The 19,886-nt window shown below is 38.0% G+C and overlaps 3 protein-coding genes across 9 annotated transcripts; 2 read left to right on the top strand and 1 right to left on the bottom strand.

The window, feature by feature from the left end:
- The first annotated feature begins 304 nt into the window (after nt 1–304).
- LOC133837932 (homer protein homolog 2) lies at nt 305–4,297 on the top strand. Its single transcript, XM_062268850.1, is given in 7 exon segments — nt 305–467; nt 1,769–2,057; nt 2,118–2,584; nt 2,646–2,724; nt 2,784–3,056; nt 3,119–3,253; nt 3,312–4,297. Coding segments are annotated over 7 exon segments (1,671 nt in total). The 5' UTR covers nt 305–462; the 3' UTR covers nt 3,735–4,297.
- An 860-nt stretch (nt 4,298–5,157) lies between these two features.
- Nucleotides 5,158–6,890, bottom strand: LOC133837941 (protein Aatf). Its single transcript, XM_062268859.1, has 2 exons — nt 5,435–6,890; nt 5,158–5,375 (listed from the first exon to the last, which is right to left on the bottom strand). Exons 1-2 carry the CDS (start codon nt 6,796–6,798, stop codon nt 5,276–5,278), a joined length of 1,464 nt encoding a protein of 487 aa, XP_062124843.1. The 5' UTR covers nt 6,799–6,890; the 3' UTR covers nt 5,158–5,275.
- A 2,325-nt stretch (nt 6,891–9,215) lies between these two features.
- Nucleotides 9,216–19,221, top strand: LOC133848135 (gonadotropin-releasing hormone receptor). Of its 7 annotated transcripts, none has more exons than XM_062283685.1 (7): nt 9,216–9,432; nt 11,261–11,546; nt 13,067–13,339; nt 13,442–13,541; nt 13,609–14,100; nt 14,727–15,115; nt 18,991–19,221. In XM_062283685.1, the coding sequence occupies exons 2-7, from the start codon at nt 11,398–11,400 to the stop codon at nt 19,211–19,213; spliced, it is 1,626 nt and encodes a 541-aa protein (XP_062139669.1). In that variant the 5' UTR covers nt 9,216–9,432; nt 11,261–11,397; the 3' UTR covers nt 19,214–19,221. The 7 variants fall into 7 exon arrangements, 6 of the variants coding, with proteins under 6 accessions (XP_062139669.1, XP_062139587.1, XP_062139818.1 ...); XM_062283603.1 differs by having other exon boundaries at nt 9,216–9,441; XM_062283834.1 differs by having other exon boundaries at nt 9,217–9,357.
- The last annotated feature ends 665 nt before the right edge of the window (nt 19,222–19,886 follow it).

Below are 19,886 nucleotides of genomic sequence, written 5' to 3'. Positions count from 1 at the left end.
GCAACGCTATTTTTAGCAGAGTGTTTAACATTATACATGCTAACAGTGCAATCGATATTCATACTATTTCAAGTCGGACATTACTTGCCACTGTTTCTTAATTACATGAGTTATATCATTGCGCCATATATATTTCCGTAATTACGTTTGAAAACATGATAAGGTAATATTCTTATTGAATTTTTTGTTATAATTTTCGGTACATCCCCATTATTATCGATTCGTCAACATATCTATCGAGCATTAACAGTGGCTTTTCCAACACTTTTTCCCTAACTAGCTTTTAACAGTTTTGATGTCATGGCTCACAGTTTTAGCCGCATTGCCTACAGTTTTTTACACACAGAAAGCACCTCATTTGTGTTTTATTTTTTAGTGTAATTATTAATAAAATCAAACAATTAGTATAGTGTTTAACGGGTTGCTAGTGAAGCCAATTGAGCGCTGCAGCAATAAAATAAAATGGGGTAAGTGCGCAAAGTATTTCAAAGCGACATCGAATTGTGTGAAAAATCGACGCCGACGTTTTCCTTGCTGCTCCTGCTGCTGTTGTTGGTACTGCTACTGGCATTGTTGTTGTTGTTGCTTTATTGTGTGTAGCGGGCGGCGTCGGAGGTGGAAATATGTGTGTTATATACAACAATGTGAATTGATGCTATACGACTTCTTGTAGGTGTGTTGTGTGTAGGCTGCCAAACGCCGCCCGTCGATACCAATTATATCTGTATGTGTAAAGTTTGTGTGTGTCTGTTTGTGCGTGCGTTTATCTGTATATATGTGTGTATACATATATATGTGTGTGTGCAGTAAACTTGAGCAAAATCAAAACGAGGCTACAAAACACTTAAGCGCATAATGCAATTTAGTCGCCAAGGCAGCCAACACTGCCGTCCCTCCCTCCCCCCTCACCACGCAACAACGCACCCGTCACCAAGAACAACAATGCCAATGACATGGTGCCGACAACATCAATAACAACTACAACAGCAGCAACATACAATGGCAAATCTATTTTCGCTTAAAGCCTTTAAAACGACGTTTCCATGACTGCAACTTGATATGGCGAAACTATTTATCTGACTTAGACAAACCCATTAATTATATTGAATGTTTATCTGAAGAATTCGCATTAAGTTGTACCTAATACTACTACTATATGATAAGATACTGATTACAGTAGTCACTGACCAATATGAACTTGCTCATCAATTTACTTCAATTCAATAATCAATTAACTATTTTAAAAATTTACATCACATTAAGTTCTGGTTAATATGTTAACTGTGTTCACTTAATATAAATAATGTTAATGTTTTATCAGAAAAATGTGAATTATGTAATTTAATTTAATTTACTATTGAATAATAATAATAATAATTACAGTATTCACACTGGCTTAAGATCAACTTCTAATTCTGCTATATAATTTTATTTTCTTTTAAAGTTTATCGCAATCGGCCAACTTTTTCAATTGATTTCCTATATGATATAAAGCTTTAGATCATATTAAATTCAATTAAATGTTATTGTAATCTTGTGTGATTATGTCAAATAACTACTCTTCCTTACATAGAGTTCCAATTGCCATTTCCAACATGCTCGCATATTTATTCCCCCTCTCTCACTCTCTTAGCGCAATTAAATATTAAGCCGACGTGGTGAAGAATTTTAATGGAATTTTTAATTAATCACCTGTGGGTGTTGTGGTTGTGTTTGTGCTATTTCTCATCATCTTCCACTTTAATTTTTTGTATTCCCGGTGCGACAGCGAACAACCGATTTTCACTTGCCAAGCGCATGTGTTTCACATTGATCCAAAGACGAAACGCACATGGATCACGGCGAGCATGAAAGCGGTCAACGTGAGCTTCTTCTACGACAGCTCACGGAATCTGTATCGCATCATCAGCGTCGAGGGCACCAAGGCTGTTATCAATTCAACGATTACGCCCAGCATGACATTTACACAGACCTCGCAAAAGTTTGGCCAATGGAGCGATGTGCGCGCAAACACTGTCTATGGATTGGGCTTCTCCTCCGAAGCGGAGCTCACTAAGGTACGCTGAATAGGATTCGGTCTTTACACACTTCACTAATCTATTTTTATATTTATTTAGTTTGTGGAGAAATTCCAAGAGGTTAAAGAGGCCACGAAGAATGCCATGAAATCGGCGAATGGCTCCAATGCTGTTACGCCCACAACATCGGCGAATACATCTCCGATTTCTGGACGTGCTGTCGGCGCCATGCAAAATGATAACACAGCCATCGATCCGCATACGGTTGAACCTCCCAATTTGAGTAATACGAACACACAGAACGCCAATCCGGATAGTCCGTCGCACAAGTTGCTCAACACTTGTGATGGCAAGCAGGACATTGGCTCGGCCACGCCCTCGCCACAGCCCACCATGGGCACAGCCAATGCTGCAGTTGCTGGTGGCGGCGGTGGTGGAGGAGGTGGCATCACAATCTCATCGGGCGGCAGCATTGTGGGCATGCACACTGGTCCAGGAGCGGGTGCTACGGCTGAGCAGCAGCTCAAATATGAAAACGAACGTCTGAAAATGGCCCTGGCGCAAAGGTAGCTTAGCATTTTGTTGGCCAAATTAAGAACAAAATTAATATTTGTCGCATTTTTGCAGCTGCGCTAATGCCAAGAAGTGGGAAATTGAGTTGGCCACCTTGAAGAACAATAACATACGCCTGACGAGCGCCTTGCAGGTGCGTTCATTAAACAATTTGTCAAGTTTCCCTCATTACTCATTAATTTGGTTTTATAGGAATCCACGGCCAATGTGGATGAATGGAAGCGTCAGCTGCATACTTACAAGGAGGAGAATATACGTCTTAAGCGCGAAATGGATCTGCTGCGAGTGGGTGGAGCTGCTGGTGGTGCCTCAGGCGCTGCTGGTGGGGCTACTGAAGATGAGCTGCGTCGCGAGGTGGCCGCTCTCAAGGCGCGTACAGAGACGCTTCAAGCGGAGCTTCTTCAGCATGAACTAGAGCTTAAAACAGCCAATATGAATTTACGTGAAAAATGCAATGATCAAACTGTGAGTCACGAAATTCGGATTCAATAATTGAGATGCTAACTGAGAATCTTTCTTTTTTACAGCTGGCCAAGATGAGTGAACTGAATGTGCTGTTTGCCAAAAGCTTGTCGGAACTTTATGCGGTGCAAAAGGATATGGAGAATGTTATACATCCCGCCAAGTGCACTTGAGACACAGAGTCGGGTGTAAACAGAAAGGTGAGCTCACAAATTGTTGCAGCTTAATGTGGTTATAATTGGTCATTGGTCCTTGCAGGTTTCAGCGCAGGAACAGACTACAATGGCAACCACTACAACGACATCATCGACAACAACCACAACTAGTAAACGTTATTTAAGCAATTTTCTAACGGCTGAGGCAGAGAGCACTCTCTCCAATGTCACCTCTATACACACTCAGCTGCAGTCGTCGCTCTACGAGACACAGAACTCAGCACAGCTGCAAGCACTGGATAAACATTCAGCCCTGTTGCAGGAGCTACATCAGCGACAGTTGATGCAGTCTGTCGTCGTGATGCCAAGACCCAGCACATCGGTCACTGATGCAGCTGCTGCTGCTGCCGCTTCCAGTGGCGCTGCTGTAGCTGCTGCTGGCACCAAAACTGCCACCATACTCGTTTCCAAATCAAAAACCAAAACTGGGCTGCCCCTGCTGCTGAAGAATTCCATTAACAATTAGGCAAAATTCATGAGCAGACGACACTTAGCATTTTCTTTTTGTAATCTTTGTATTTGGTAGTAGTTTATACAAGAACAAACACAAAACGAAACGAAACACATCGCAACTACAAAGCTCCACTCACATCCCCAGCACCAAAACCAGCCCAAATCGTAGGTTTATATATGTGTATGTATTTTAAAAATCTTTCGGTATTAACACCTTTGAGTCGATCAAGAACAAAACAAAAACGCCCAGTATTTATTTATGTCATTTCGCAAAATTTTTATGCATTTGTCTGTGTCGTTTGTGTGGTATTTTTGTAGCATTTAAGTCGAAAGCAAATTATAAATTCTCGTGCGCATTTCAGTGCAATATACATTTATATAAAAAGAAAAAAACATAACATAACAATTATTCATTGACATTATGATGATGTGCTCTATATACTTTCTGCTAATTGTTAATTAATTTTTAATGAGAGCTTGACAATGTATACACCCCATACCCATCTCCATCAATATTAATCATCACCTTTTCGTACCCTATAAAGGCCTTGCAAATGGGCATAACAAACCTTTTTTTACAAAACTAATGATGACAATTATTTTATAGAAGTGCTCGAAGTTTTCTAGTATTTTTAATATATATATATAGGTCTCCTTTTGGATATTTTCAAAAAAATTCCTAGCCATGTAACTATTATTTATTATTACCAATTTAAAAAGAATTTAATTTTAAATCAAAATTGTATTTTGTTGTATTTTTTTTTTTTTTTTTTGTATTATCATTGTCGTCATAATAAGTGTGTATTTCCAAAGCTATAATTAGCATGTATTTGCTTTATCTTATCTTATTTATTGCAATTAAACATTAACTAACAATGACTTAGACGACGAAAAAGATACTAAAAATCACATACAAGAATAATAAGAATAATTTTATAAAATGCAAATAAGTGAAAAAATACGAAACTAGAAAAAGTAAATTAAACGAATACCAAGTCAAGTATGTACGTGCATCAGTGGAAAAACTAGTTTAATATATTAACAAATTATATATATATATACATATATATATTATATACATATGTATCTAATGAACAACAAGAGAAGCAAAGTGGAATAACAACTGCAACTGCAACTGCAAAAACACAACGCAAATACAAGTAAATAATATCAATATGCAATCTCCCCCTCCACAATACAAACAAGAACAAAACCAAACGCAAGTCGAAACGGAAATGGAAAAAACGGTTATTTTGATGCCATATTGTTATGCAATTTGACCGTTCGTTCGTTTGTTTTTTTGCATCAACTACCCCAGTTAATAAATAAAATATAAATAAATCAAATAATAAACGAAGCAAATGTTGAACATACAAAAATTTAGCAGTTAAAAGTAAACAAACATATGAAATAAATAAAAATAAAATTCGATATGATTAAATGTGCAAGTTTTTTTATTTATCTGCATAAGTTTAATTACAACAATGAAACTAATTGAACATTTATTCAATATACTACAAATCAAAGTCCTAACTATACATATTTTTGCGCTTGTTAAACAAACAATGATTTATAAAGCTCCGTTTTTGCTTCTGTCCAATCGCTGGAATCGTTGGGTGCCATGAAATTTATGAGCTTGTTGTGTACCACATACCTGTAATTAATTAATTAATTAGAAAGTAACTCCGGTTTATAATTTTATATTATGCTTACCGCAGTTTCCTGCCTTTGCTGGCCCTTGTGTCCACCTTCTTTTTCATCTTCTGACGCAGCTTCTGCAGCTCCACAAACTGTTTGGTAATGTCGCTCATGTTTGACGTCGTGCTCGCCTTATACTCAATGAGCTCCCGCAACTGCTGATGATAGAAGTCGCTGTCATCATAGATATTTGGATTACGCTCGATCTGTTCAGTTTCTTCGCCTCCTTCCACTCGCTGTGGCTGCTGCTGTTGAGAGTTTTTGAGTGTCTGTGATTTCTCCACCAGCGCCTGCCGATTGGCCAGCGAACTGTCCATCTTCTTGAGTATGTCGTAGTCCTCCTGTAGCGATTTTCTCTTTACGCCTGCTCCCGGTGTCAGCAGCTTGGTGCGATCATCCCACTTGAGCAACACCTCATTACGTTGTTGGCGCATCCCTTGGAATTGGGTCTGCAGTTGCTTGGCAAAGCGTTTACTTGACGGTTCCCCATTCTCTTCAGCTGTCTGTGGTGGTGGACGCTTCAGGGTCTGTCGCATTTCACTGTTCTGTTGCAACAGAGCAGCTTGGAGCGCGAGCAGTTGTTGCAACAACTTGCTGCTGCGACCCTCTGCTTCAGCAAGTACTGTTTGCAGCTCTTCATTGCTGGCTTTGGCTACTTGGAGTGTCTCCGGCGGAGGCAGCAGATTCGCCTTGGTGGTGATCTTTTGTGTGTTGATGCGCAGTTCGAGGAGGCGTTCCCAAATGCGAAGTTGATTCTGCACACAGACGCCTTTCTGAATCTCAGCTTGTTGATTGCTTTGAGTCATGAGGCCGCTGGTGTCCATGGCGTCGTCATTCTCTTCTTCCGAGTCATCACCATCATCATCTTCCTCGTCATCTTCCCCGTCATCATCGTCGTCATCATCATCATCTTCATCTTCTTGCTCATCTTCCCCGCTATCTTCGTCATCATTAGTATCTGCCTTTTGATACTCATCTAAGCTGCTGTCCTCACTCTGATCATCATTATTAGCTGATTTTGCCACCTTCAGCTTTTTGCTAAATGCCTCCATTGCGGCGGATTCCTCCTCATCTGTATCACTCTCTTCATAGGCCACCTCATCATCACTTTCCTCCTCCTCCTCTTCCAGTTCCTTGCGACTTGAGATCTTTCCTTTGTAGCGTTCGCTCTGCTCTGACAACAATTTCACATTACGCTTTCGAAAATCGCTGCTGCGTGCATCGGGCAAATCGTATTCATCGTCAAATTCAACCAAGCGTGTTGCAGTAGACACATCAATGTCCGACTCATCATCGCTGTCGCTGTCGTTGGGATGTGCGAGCAGTTTAGTCACTTTATCTGCAATCGTTTGTGGCTGCTTTTTCTTTGATTTACTCATTATAATTCGTTGATTTTCACTAATTTTTCAACAAATAACAACTTCAAATCACCGAGCAACAACCTTCTCAACACGTGAAACGTCGGTCAATAGGGATGGTGCATAGTGCTGCAAAAACATCGGCACACTATCGATACTATCGATGTTTTTATTTTTTAAAGAAAACATCGATGTTTTTTTTGCGCTATCGATGTTTTGTTTGAATGGATTACCATCACAAAATTTACTAAAACAGCAGGTTTGGGATTTTCAGCAAAGCTGGAATTATAATTTCAAATAAAAGGGCATCCCTTAATAGCAAAAATCAATGGATAAACGAATAATTATTATAACTATTAACATTTATTATAAGTCCAACGATCTCAACAGATCTCAAAGCAGAGCTTTTGGCCTTGAAGGCTGTTATTATTATTTTGTTTATTTCTTATTTTTGATTTGCTTACTATTCGTTGAATTCAATTTATTATTTGTTTTGGTTTAGAAAAAAAACTCGCTTTTATTTAAGATTTTAAACTTGTATATCAAATAATTACAAAAAAATTGTTCTAAACATCGATACTATCGATGTTTTTTTTTTAAAACATCGGAAACCTCGATGGTGCCAAACCTCGATGTTTTTGCAGCACTAATGGTGCATATTGGCTATCGATATATCGATAACTTTGAATGGTATATTGGTATATTTTCACAATGCGTATACTAATGCGGGTTTTCTTTTAAACAGTTTGTGAAATCCGTATTTTTCTTGTCACCATTTAAATTAGTTATTATTTATCTCTTTATTAATTTAAATATCTACCAGTATTAAAAAATATAATTTTTCCAAAACGTTAACTGTATTTTATAAATGAATAACACGTAAAGAATTTCAATAAATTATAGTAGATGCTTTTTGAACCCAAAAATGTATACAAAATTAATGTAATTGCAATTTCTTATATCAAAGAATATTAAATCGAAAAATGTTTATAAAACAACGAAATTATAGTACTTATTTTGTTATTTTTATTACCAACAATGAAATATAGTATGCAAATGTTATTGGCTCTTTCTTTTAAGAAAAATTTTCTCTGAGAAATTATAACTATTATGAACAGTTCGTAATTTGTCGTATTACTAATAGTACACGTCTTATCTTTATTTTAATAATATAAAAATAAACTAGAATATACTAATATCTTAATGTAGAAAATTTAGCAAGTAAGAAATTAATAAAGTAATGTTCTTCAAAGTACCAAAAATATTTGAGTTACGGTAGATGACAAAACATATAAATACGTTGCATACATTTAGGCATCAATAAAAGTTAATACAAATTCTAATTTTATAACTGCGCAATCGTAGTTTCTCATAAATTTTAGACAATGGATAATAACAAAAATATTCACGATATTTGCAGAAAGCTTTTCGAGTATCTTAAGCTCAATAGCTGCTACATATTATACATACAACACACAACATGATTCACATTTATGTATTTATTTTTCATGATTTTGATATGTATACATATAGATTTAATTGTTAATTTAATATTCTTGAAGGCAGTGCTTCGCCACAAGCGGCCTCATTAAAATCGACAAAATGCTGCCTTATCGCCACAGGTGCATCTTGATAACGGTTCGCACACACGCACTTACACATGCACATGTATACATATCACACTCACCCACACATACAGCATAGCATACAATAGCGGGCTTTGGCCTGTCATGAAATGTGAACATGAACTTGAAATCCTTTTGTTGCAAACCCATTTGCGGTCATTACATTTAATGAAATGTTGGCAAATTGCGACTTGGCATTCACCCCATCGGCAAATGTGGTTAACCTTGAAAAGTGCAGAAGTGCGGCTCCAAACAGATGCCACCGGGCAGCCAAAGCAATCAGAAGTGTTTCCCGGAAAAGGATACAAATTGCGCAGTACACAAATTGTTTGACGCTGCGTATACATAATATACGTATACTTTTGTATATTTTGTGATTTCTTGATCGTGCATTAAATTTGAGGAGGCAAAGTCAAGACGCAGCCCAGACATAGTGACCGTTGATAACGTAATAGGTATTATTCGAGACACGCTCTCGACTCGCCTCGCCTCGATGTTGATAAGACACGTTTCTGTTTCGCATTTCGGTGATCAGGAGTCAGACGAACGCGAGGCGAACTTTGAATTACACACAGACAGCAACAGCTGCGTCTACGCATTGATAAATCTGTCATTTTATGCGGGCGGGCTTTACAAACACATAACAGACTCACACACAAACACATACACACACTCACACTTGTGCCATTTTGGGGTCGTTTGCTGTTATCAATCGCGTATAGCGTTGCCAACTACTTCAATGTGCTAGAACGGTCAGCGGGAGCTCCACAGAGATTATCAGTTGTTGTCGAGATTTCGATTTCACGGCAGCATCAGCTGCCTTCACAGCCGCCCCAACAATTCAGTCAGTTCCTGTACGCCGTCCACGGTGCAAATACCGCAAAGAGATCGAGTAAAACTATTAATTACTATAAAAACGTACGCAACAAATGCAATCTCGATAGCGAGGCAGACGGTGGGTGGCAATGCTGCCAGTGTTGTAAACTGATCGGCGTTCGCTTTGCATGTGAAACGTGTTGTGTTGGTGTTGGTGCGTGAGGTGTGCAAATAATCGAATTTAAATACAAACACAAAACATGCATACATATTATACGTTTTGCTCACGGTGTGCCCGCGTGTTTAGAAAATAGAAAACAAAACGGAAATAAAAAACATTAAGAGCTATTCAACGAATAACAGGAAAATAAATGCAAACGAAGTGTAATCTAGACGTAATCACTGATTGCGCCTACAATCCTCTTCGTAAACTGATTTACTTAATGCTGGACAACAGCTTACCAAATGTTTAGTAGTAGAAACTAGCTGGGAAAAAATACTTTTCTTATTTTTTAAATTTACCAGTAATTTCATTTATGTTGAAGCGTCGAGCCCCTCGATTTTATTTTTATCAGATTTTCCATGATTCTAGCAGCACACAGAGAAAAAGTTCAAAGGCCGACAAACACTGTGCGATTAAAGAAAAATAAACAATGAATTTGTGTACTGCTGAAAATGCTCAAACGAACACAAACAAGCACACTCAAGGATTAATGCGCTGAGAGGCATTTGTTTTGTTGCTGCTCCAGCAATCATCACGCGTAGATAATGATTGTGGTTGCCGCCTGTCGATTGAGTGAGCATCTTGTCCCATTGAGCGCAATTGATTAACAGATTAATAAGCTACTCGATGACTGAGAGCATTAATTCCACATTTATTACGAAAGACCAGAAAAACAAAACAGAGCTAAAGCATAAGTGGAAATTTTTATTATCACTTTAAAAAAACATTCCCATATTATGGGAGAGTAAAAAATTAGTTCAAGGTCAAAAACAAATTCTAGCATTTAAAAATGCATTCGACAAATAAACAAAATGAATCAAAACAATAACATCAGCTTATAGACAAACTTTTGTCGAAGCATTTGAGCTGTATTAATTAATCAAGTGGTGAAATAATTGAGAGTAAATGCTATCAGAAATGGTGAAATTACTTGGGGAGGGAAGCCATCCAGGATGAGTTATGATATACTTAAGCATGCTGCATCTCCCGTTTCTGTTTCAGTCTCGTTTTCTGTTGTTTTTTGTGATTATCACACAAGGCTGACAAACGGAATGAAAAACACAGCCATTTTGCTGAATCGCAAAAAAAATAATAACAACCATACACACATAAATATACATTAAAGTGTTTTACAAGTGCACAGATGTAGAGCTATTAAATAATCGCAAGTGAGAAAGCGCTTCATAGCTAGTATTTAAAATGCTTGAACAACTTTGTGAGAATGAAATCTTAAATATTTGTTTATGTTTATATGCGGTTAGAGTATTCGCAAGTCAACTAATCACTGTGCCGTATCTGTTGCACACTTGTTTTAACTCGTGTCCGAATTGACAGGCCCTCTAATAAAGTAAAAATATTTACGTCAAATGCTCCGATGGAAGCAGAGATGCAACTAGATTTAGTTTAACAATATATAATAAATATAAAATATATATAAATAATATGCAAAATAAAATAAACAAACATATAATTCATTCAAAAAATACTTTAAACTAGAATTGAATTTCCAGCGCATAAACACTTCGTTTACATAATATTTATATACTTCCGGTTAGCAACAAAATAAATTATTTGTATATATGTACCACAATTATTATAAGAAGCAAGGTCGAGCATAATTTTATAGTAAATATTATTATTACTGTGTAGCACAAGCAATAATATTATTTTTTATTGTTTCCTTCTGTTTGATGGGTTCATAATTTATTTTCACCGAATATAAACACATGGAAATTCCATTCATTTTCCTTATAATAATAAAATGTTTAGTGCTGCTTAAAATGGAATTTAATTAATAATAAACTAAACAAATTTATAGGCCACTGCAGCGACATAGAGTGAAGAGAACCTTTGAATTGCTCGTTTTATTACCTATCAATTAAATCCCTTAATTGTTTTTGGAGAGTGTGAAGAAACCCTTCTGAAAATTGCGGTGTTGCAGTGTGTACTGAAAATATGGCTCAGGCCGGCGAAGTGAATGAGTTTGAAAACGATCACCGCATTTTGAGTGATTGGTCAAATGTGAACAATACCAACGGCACAATGCATCTCTCAAAGGATATGATCTTCAATGATGGCCATCGTCTATCCATCACGGTCTACAGGTGAGTGAGAAAAGTGTATGCTTACTATAATATATTTATACCCATTGCTTGATGATTGCTGCTTGTTAGAGAGTCGACTTCCTACTCAGCAGACCAAGTGAGATCACCCACACAGTGAGTCCCAAGCCCGCGTTATTGTACTTTGGTACTTTGGCTATTCACGCTGATAAGGGTCGATTGTCTATGCACTTTTCTAAACTTATCAGTCACTCTGGGCTGTGTGTAGGTGTAGGTGTTGATGCTCGATCTCGATGTGGATGTAGATGTGCTTATAAATAAATATAAATCATGTCGTTTGCATGTCAATATGTCTGAGATTTAATAATTTTCACTTGGAATTTGAACGCTCTGGTTCAGCGTAGGGTTCACTTTAATAGAGTGATTCGGAATTTACAGAGATCACTTTAACTGATTGGCGCTCATAAAACTGTCTAACAAACCCGTAGAAAGTGCTTCGCATTTCATTCCGTATTATTAATTAAGTAATAATGTTTGTTTATCTTGAGCTTGACTTGATAAACTTTGTGAGTTAATGTGTTGTAAATATTTAACAGAAGAGCTGGTTTATTTAGTAAATATATAATATTTTACAGGGCAAAGATTCATAGCCATTAAGTTTATTAGAAATGCTTGATCATTGCGATTTAATTTCTATCCAGTTAAGCAAGTATTTTTAATAAGTAATAGTGTAATACGCTTATTAAATACTATGATCATCAATAACCAGTTGTAACATTTAAAAATTTGAATTATATTAGTCATAATTTAAGGATGTTCTTTATGAATAATTAATAATCTTAATAAATAATCAATTCTAAGATGTCAGCTCTTAAAGAAAGATACTTTTTCATATTTGTCGTGAATAAATATTGCTGGTGCGAAATTTAAAATAAGTTTCTTATAAGGCAAATGTTTCCCGTTGAGACATCTTAATCTAGTATTACGCAGTAAATTACTGCTTCGAATTATTTAGTAAAATGAATGTATTAAATCAATTACATTATTAAAAGGTTTGCTTATACTTATAATAAGTCTAATTCGTTCAGCTAATACTATTAGTACATATTACAATATTAGTAAACAATAAAACAATAAATAGTAAAAGATATAATATGTATATAAAATATATTATATATAATTAAGTTCTTACCTTTACTTTAAAATAATCTACTTACAAATCATTTTTTATGGGCAATATGAAATCAGTTAATATCCATTACATTTGTTCACAGGCATAAAGCCGAGTTGCCATATCTTTATTGTATCTCTTAAGAGTTTTGCAACTACAATTCAAATCAATGATCCGTTCAATTGCGCGACCCACTTATCAAGCCTAAAGACACCCACGCAGTTCGCCTCCGTCTCCGTCTCCGACCCCTTCTACCACATTTTATGTCATATCTCATGTGTATCTCCCCTCACCCACTCCGAGTTATGCGTTATCCGCGTTGTCTTGCCAGCTGCTGCTATCCGATTAATCGCTGCGACCTTTTGCTCGTTTTCCCATTTTCCATTCGCAGCATACTCTTTGTGATCTCAACAATTGGCAACAGCACTGTGCTCTATCTGTTGACCAAACGCCGCTTGCGGGGTCCCTTGCGTATTGACATCATGCTAATGCATTTGGCCATTGCGGATCTAATGGTGACGTTCCTCCTGATGCCGCTCGAGATTGCGTGGGCCTGGACAGTACAGTGGCGTTCCACCGACTTAATGTGCCGTCTCATGAGTTTCTTTCGCGTCTTCGGACTGTACTTGTCGAGCTTCGTCATGGTCTGCATATCGCTGGACAGGTGAGTCGTTGACGTCCATGTTGCTAATGGACCAAATTGATAGCCAGATAAGGCGACACACCAAACTGTCAAACTGCTGCGACAAAACTCTTGCTCCGCCAGATACTTTGCCATACTGAAGCCACTGCAGCGATCCTACAATCGGGGCCGCATCATGTTGGCCTGTGCTTGGCTGGGATCCGTCATCTGCAGCATTCCTCAGGTGGGTTAAGCAGTTTCTAGTTAGACCAATTAATGTCATCGCTTCCTTTCAAACACAAACACACTAGGCCTATCTCTTTCATCTGGAGGAGCATCCGAACGTCAAAGGCTACTTTCAGTGCGTCATTTTCCATTCGTTCGTCAGCGAATTTCACAACTGGCTCTATCAGATGGCCACAATGTGTGCCATGTACGCATTCCCATTGATTGCCTTCATCTATTGCTATGGCGCCATCTATCTGGAGATCTATCGCAAGAATCAGCGAGTGCTCAAGGATGTGATTGCCGAACGTTTCCGTCGCTCCAACGATGATGTGCTCAGCCGGGCCAAGAAACGCACTCTCAAGATGACCATCTCCATTGTGATTGTGTTCATCATCTGCTGGACTCCCTACTACTTCATCTGCATGTGGTACTCCTTGGACAAGTCCTCTGTCCACAAGGTGAACTCGTTGGTGCGCAAGGCGCTCTTCATCTTTGCGTCGACCAATTCGTGCATGAATCCCCTGGTCTACGGACTTTACAATATACGTGGACGCATGAACAATAATAACAACACCGTAAGTACAAAATTCCAGTTGTAATTGACTCGTTAAGCAGTCTAATGAGTTCTTTACAAACTTAACCCTCTAGTACCCATGATAGCATAATTTATTTTTAAAAAGTTTTTTTTACTTTCTATCCAATTCTCATTAATTCGGATAGGTTTTAAAATTATATTTTATCTTAGCTATCACATTTTATTAAATAATATACATTTAAAAGGATTAACATTTTAATAGAAGAAGAGTTGTATGAAGCTGGCAATTGAAATATTATTCTGTCGAAGCTATTGTTAGATACCTTATTGATAAAAACAAAACAGTGCGGTATTATTCTTAATGATTGATTATTCTTGATCATATTAATTGATCGAAAAATACTAAAATATACCAACGACTATACTTGGTATATCGATAAACTATTACTTAAATAACAACAAACGAAACCAAGAGACAAAAAGTAGATAACAGAGTGTTGTGGGATTTAGATTGGATGAAATTTATATATGTCATATCTCAATTTAAACAATATTGATTATTATTAAGTTCTTAAATATTAAATCAGGTAGTTCTTAAGTTCACCAGAGGGTTAAGTCTTTACTATGCTTTCTACTTAACTCTTGCCTTTTACTCTCAACCCACAGTCGGTTAACAATCGTCACACTTCGCTATCGAATCGCCTGGACTCGTCCAATCAGTTGCTGCAGAAACCCATCAGCATGTTGCCCAATGGAAATGGAAATGGCAATGGCAATGGCAACGGGAATAGTCATGGCAATGCCAGTGCCAATGGAAATGGCAATGTGGTGGCTGCTGCAGTGGCGGCTACCACAAAGCTGGCGCATGTGGTGCGCTTAAAGACAAACGGTGCTGCAGGCGAGGCACCGTCTCCGATTGCCTCAGCGCCCCCGGTCATCATGCTGAATGTTAATGACGACGTCAGCGTTGTCAACATTAAATGCCAGGAGCAATCCGACCATAGCAAAGCTGGCAAACAGACCAAGCAGCCCAAGACGCCCATCATCTGCCCGAAGTAATGTCGTCTCGCTGCTGTTTTGCCTTTTTATGACGCCCCATCATCAACTTCACTTTTCATTTAGGTTTTCGCACAGTTGTCGGCATAAATTCCAGTGTTTATGTTGCGGTCCAAATCTATAGACTCATAGACATAGACCCGCTAAGGTGTTGCAACATAGCGTATGGCATGGTGCTTAGTGTTGCCACAATAGAAAAGTGATTTTGTGGTTAGCCTTCGATAGTGGCAGGCGTGGGGTAATCATGCCTTTAATAGTGTCTAAAAGCTGTTCATGGGGCGAGGATGCAATTGTAAAACCAAAGATTAAATAATCGTAAATTGCTTAAGTCTTAGCAGAGAAATAATTAATTATCGATTAGACAACTGTACGAATACTTAATATGGTCAGATTGAAATTTTCTAGCAAAAATCTAACGAAAAGGAAGCGTTCCTAAGACAGCTTTATGATATAGGGCTTCACTTTAAGAAGAATATTTAAGCGAAATGAAATACAAAATGTATGAATAATGAGTAGGTAACAAAGATCAAGATGGTCAATATAATAGATCAGCTAAGCAAATATCCCATAGAAAAGTTAGTTATCTATTGTTTAGAATAGCAGATACTTCAGAACTCAATACACTTGGCGGCGACCTTGAAACTCATTCACAGAGTTTTGAAATAACTCTATGCTAATGTGAAACCTAACCCACTTCACCAAAAGACCCCCATACTATATCATTTAGTGTCAACTCATCAACAACAATAACAGAAAAGAGTTGAGTTGATAACCCTTCGGAAAGTGCGAGCTAAATACTAAATGGTTCTATATTCACAGTTGTGGCGAATCTTTGGATTCAACTGCCAGGAAAATGACATAGATGAAGACGTAAAGTTTGAGTGCGGAGTGTGTCTATTTAATCTTCAATGACAAACAGCAAAACGGCTTAATTAAGAGTTGCTACTGTGTTTATCTATGAGGCGGCTCAGAACAAAAGGCTTTTTAATTTGCTTCACGAGATTTTGCATTTAAGTTACAGATTAAAATGTTAATGTTTAACAAATGCGCCAGATCAAAATAATAAATATTTTGGTCTAGGCCGCTAAAATGCTTAAAAAGATATCATAAAATACGCTTAAGACGTACGACGTAATATCGCGTAATATTAGATACTCTAGTTAGTTGTCTTATTGCTTAATTTAAATTAATTTATTCATAAAACCGAATATCAAATGTTAAATTATAGAAAATAGCGAACAACAAAGAATCTCAACATGTGTATTTAATGATTAGCCCTAGACTAAAGAAGCCCCGCCTCATTCACCACCAAACACATTGATTTCATTATTTGCATTGGATGTTTTTGTTAAGACGACGTTAGTCATTTGCTTTATGGCTTGCCATGACGTTAATTATATGATCGTGTGTGTGCGCGCTTTTAAATATTTATTAGACGATATTAGATATGCGATGAATGGAAAACCCGTTCCATTTGAGGGCAGAGAGGAGAATTCGATGATTGACCTCTCCTCGGTTGGCTCCTCTCTCTATTTGAGCAAGTGTTGAAAGTTGAGTTTTTGATAAATAAAATATACAAATTCATTAGTCCTTTATTCTTGAGTTAGCAGTGTCGTCTTTTGCCTTTTGTTATCATCAGACGTCACGTGCAGCTGTGACCGAAAAAAAACGACTTAACAAAGAAAATTAAAATTAACTTGTTTGTGACTAAATGAATATCCTTTTTTAAGGTTACTTCTATCCGCTTTAGTGCATCATATAACATTACAAGAATAAACTTCGTCATCTAGTTGTGGTTAATTAATCACCCTTAGTATGGAGTTAATTTCTTTCCACATTTGGTAGCCAAAGACGTTCTCTTTTCATTTACTTTGTTGTCGCAATATTTATGGCTGTCATAACGCTCCTGCCCACGTGCCGCATGTGACACTTTTAAGCGTTTGCCAGTTGCCAGTTGCCAGTTGCCAGTTGCGAGTAACCCAATTAACCGGCAAAAGGCATAAAAGTCAATTTCCACTGTGAGTGAAGCGTCTTGCTTACAGTGTTAGAAAGTGGCTCACTTTCGATACACTGCGCAACAAAGCTGCGTTCCCAAGACACTTCATGCAAGCACACAACTACACACGCACACACACACACACACACACTAAGGTACAATAAACAGAGGAATGCTTGTAATCGAAACTTGAAGACCGAAAAATAAACATGTTAATAATACAATTTTATGATTAATACGAAATGAACTGCAACAACAAAAACAACAACAACAACAACAACACCAGGGGTAGTCAACATGCAAGCTGTGTTGTAGCGCCGTCCAAGTGCGTGGGTCGTTGCCGAAGATGATGCTGGGAACAACAGCAACAACAATAACAGCAACTAGAGCCGAGCGCGTGTCGTGTTTAGTCGTGCAATGCTCACGATGTACAGTTAAATTATCTCAAATGTGAGAAGGTCGCTCTTTTTTCGGATTTGACAACAAATAAATACAAACATGTTTTCAAAATTTTGATTGTCGTTTTTCTGATTCCTTAGAGAAATCCAAAAATGTATCTGAGTGTGAACTGTGAAACCAAACAAATTAACTGTATAAAAAACATAAATAAAATTGTAATAAATTAAAAAAAAGTATTTAAAAATTAAAAATTACTTTATTTTGGTTTTTTTTTTCATTATGATATACTCGTACATATGTATACATATAGATCTAAGGAATATTGCATTGACTGATGGTTTATAGTATTTTCATTTTATTTATTTATTTTTTTGCTAGTGCTACGAACCGAAGATTTATTCTTAACTTTTAGTTGCGGTGGTTTTATTCAGTATCTATAACAGAACATTGCTTTTCAACGTCTTAAATCGCCTGACACGCAGCCATCTCTAACCGAAAGAGTCGCGATCGGGGCGCACACCAGGCCGCTTATTTATAAATCACGCACATAATGAAATTTCAGCAAGTGGTCGTCGTGTCCAAAAATGCAGCAAACAGACAAGCAGGCAAAATATGCAGCGATGATAAAGATGATGATGATGGGAATCAGCTCTGGCTGGATCTGGGTGTGCGACACAGCGCCATGAAATATGTACGATTGTATTACGCGTCGTATAAGTAATGTCCGGACAGGGCTTGACATGGCGGCGACATAATGATGAACTAGTCGTACCACTCCGAGAAGAGAAGAGATCTGAAGCTGCCTTTTAGGTTAACTGACGTGTTACGCATCACTTTGTTGTCACGCATTGATGGCAACGGGGGGTCACCCGGGGACACCACTTGTAGTGCATAAGTAGCACCATTAATAGGTTCCACATGCACTATCTTACTTCGAATGAAGCAGAGATGGAAGGGAAGGAGGTCTAGTTTTTACGAGTATTTTGGATGTTGTTTTAATGATTGCAGAGCGTGCCGGTTTTATGAGCCTTTTTTCTGGGCATGCATGTATAAAGAGGGCCTCCACATTTAAGTTGCGTATATTGCCCGGGATATGTTTTTGGAATGCATACATAAAAAGGGTTTCGAGTCTGTGCTTTATGGTCAACGAGGGGGCAACATTGTTGCTCAACTGGGTTTCGATTTCAAAATAAGAGCAAACTTTACTGTTCATGTGAGGGCTTAATTGGATAATTAAACGCTTGCTTAAGTGCACAAGATATTTGCAAAACATCATTATCTATCCAATTAACAATTAAGTAGATAAGTCCAGGATAACCACCTACACAATAATCAATTGTATTTTATGGAGAGCTATTATTGAATTTGAAATAATAACTAAAGTCGCATTTATTAATCATTCTGGTCAAATCGAAAATACTGAAAAGTCATCGATCAATTTTTAATCTTTCGTTCATTTACTTTTTTTTTTTCTTAAAGCCACAAACAGTCTGGCAACTCTGTGAACGCTTACGCAAATTTGCACGTGGGCGTCGTAGCTTACTCACGCGTCAAAAGAAACACAAACGAAGACAAAATGCTGCGCGGCCGCTCCGCTGAACGCGTTTCTCGCAGCAACAACAACGACAACAACATCATAACACCACACAAACAGAAACAGAAACAGCAAGAGCAACAAGTTAACAACACAACATCTTGGTAGCAGCATCCACCGCAGCCAAAGCCAACAACAGCTGAGAACAAAACAAACTGCAATCAGGCGACGACGACCGCGACCACTGCAACAACAAATGCTGCCGCTGCCACTGCCGCCGTCGCCGTCGCAGCCGCAGTCGCAGCTACTGCTGCTTTTGATGTTGGTGTCGCGGCTGTGTTACCCTTCAGTGTGCGTTTGCACGTTGAACAAGACGGTACACAAACACGGAACAGAGGTAAACTGGAAACTCGCGCGACTATCGATAAATCGCGCGCGACTTTTTCGTTCACTCTTTTGATCGTCGTGTGATCTATGGCGGCTTTTAGTGTTTCTAGTTTGTTGTAGCAGCAGTTGTAGTAGTCAGCATAATTATTACACAAATATCTACAACAGATCAGAAACGGACGACTGTTAAATTGTCACCGCGGTGCATTTTGACAGACGCCCCAAGAGCACCATCATTCCACATTTCCCCCATTTGGCTGTCAAGGTGGCTTCGCCATCGCCATCGCTGTCGCCTTTGCCGACGGTTCGCGTTCTTGTTGTTAATAGCATAAAAGTGTTTTAATTTTTATTAGCACGAACACACCGGACTGGCATCCACAGGTTCGTTCAGTTGTGCAGTCGTTGCCATCGCTGGAGGATCGGTCGTCATCTTCATCGCGTCGCGTCGCGTGTG

This window comes from Drosophila sulfurigaster, chromosome 2L (genome assembly GCF_023558435.1).
Source record: "Drosophila sulfurigaster albostrigata strain 15112-1811.04 chromosome 2L, ASM2355843v2, whole genome shotgun sequence".
In the NCBI taxonomy this organism is placed as follows: Eukaryota; Metazoa; Arthropoda; class Insecta; order Diptera; family Drosophilidae; genus Drosophila; species Drosophila sulfurigaster.
Note: the sequence above shows the minus strand (reverse complement) of the source record. Positions and strands in the feature narration are given on the sequence as shown.

What these genes read in the sequence shown, in the direction of transcription:
- LOC133837941 (XM_062268859.1), bottom strand. Translation starts at nt 6,798, where the DNA reads ATGAGTAAATCAAAGAAAAAGCAGCCACAAACGATTGCAGATAAAGTG. An exon ending in AGCAAAGGCAGGAAACTGCG is followed by an intron (nt 5,376 to 5,434) that starts GTAAGCATAATA and finishes AATTAATTACAG; the next exon opens with GTATGTGGTACACAACAAGC.
- LOC133848135 (XM_062283685.1), top strand. Translation starts at nt 11,398, where the DNA reads ATGGCTCAGGCCGGCGAAGTGAATGAGTTTGAAAACGATCACCGCATT. An exon ending in GTCTGCATATCGCTGGACAG is followed by an intron (nt 13,340 to 13,441) that starts GTGAGTCGTTGA and finishes TTGCTCCGCCAG; the next exon opens with ATACTTTGCCATACTGAAGC. An exon ending in TCATCTGCAGCATTCCTCAG is followed by an intron (nt 13,542 to 13,608) that starts GTGGGTTAAGCA and finishes CAAACACACTAG; the next exon opens with GCCTATCTCTTTCATCTGGA.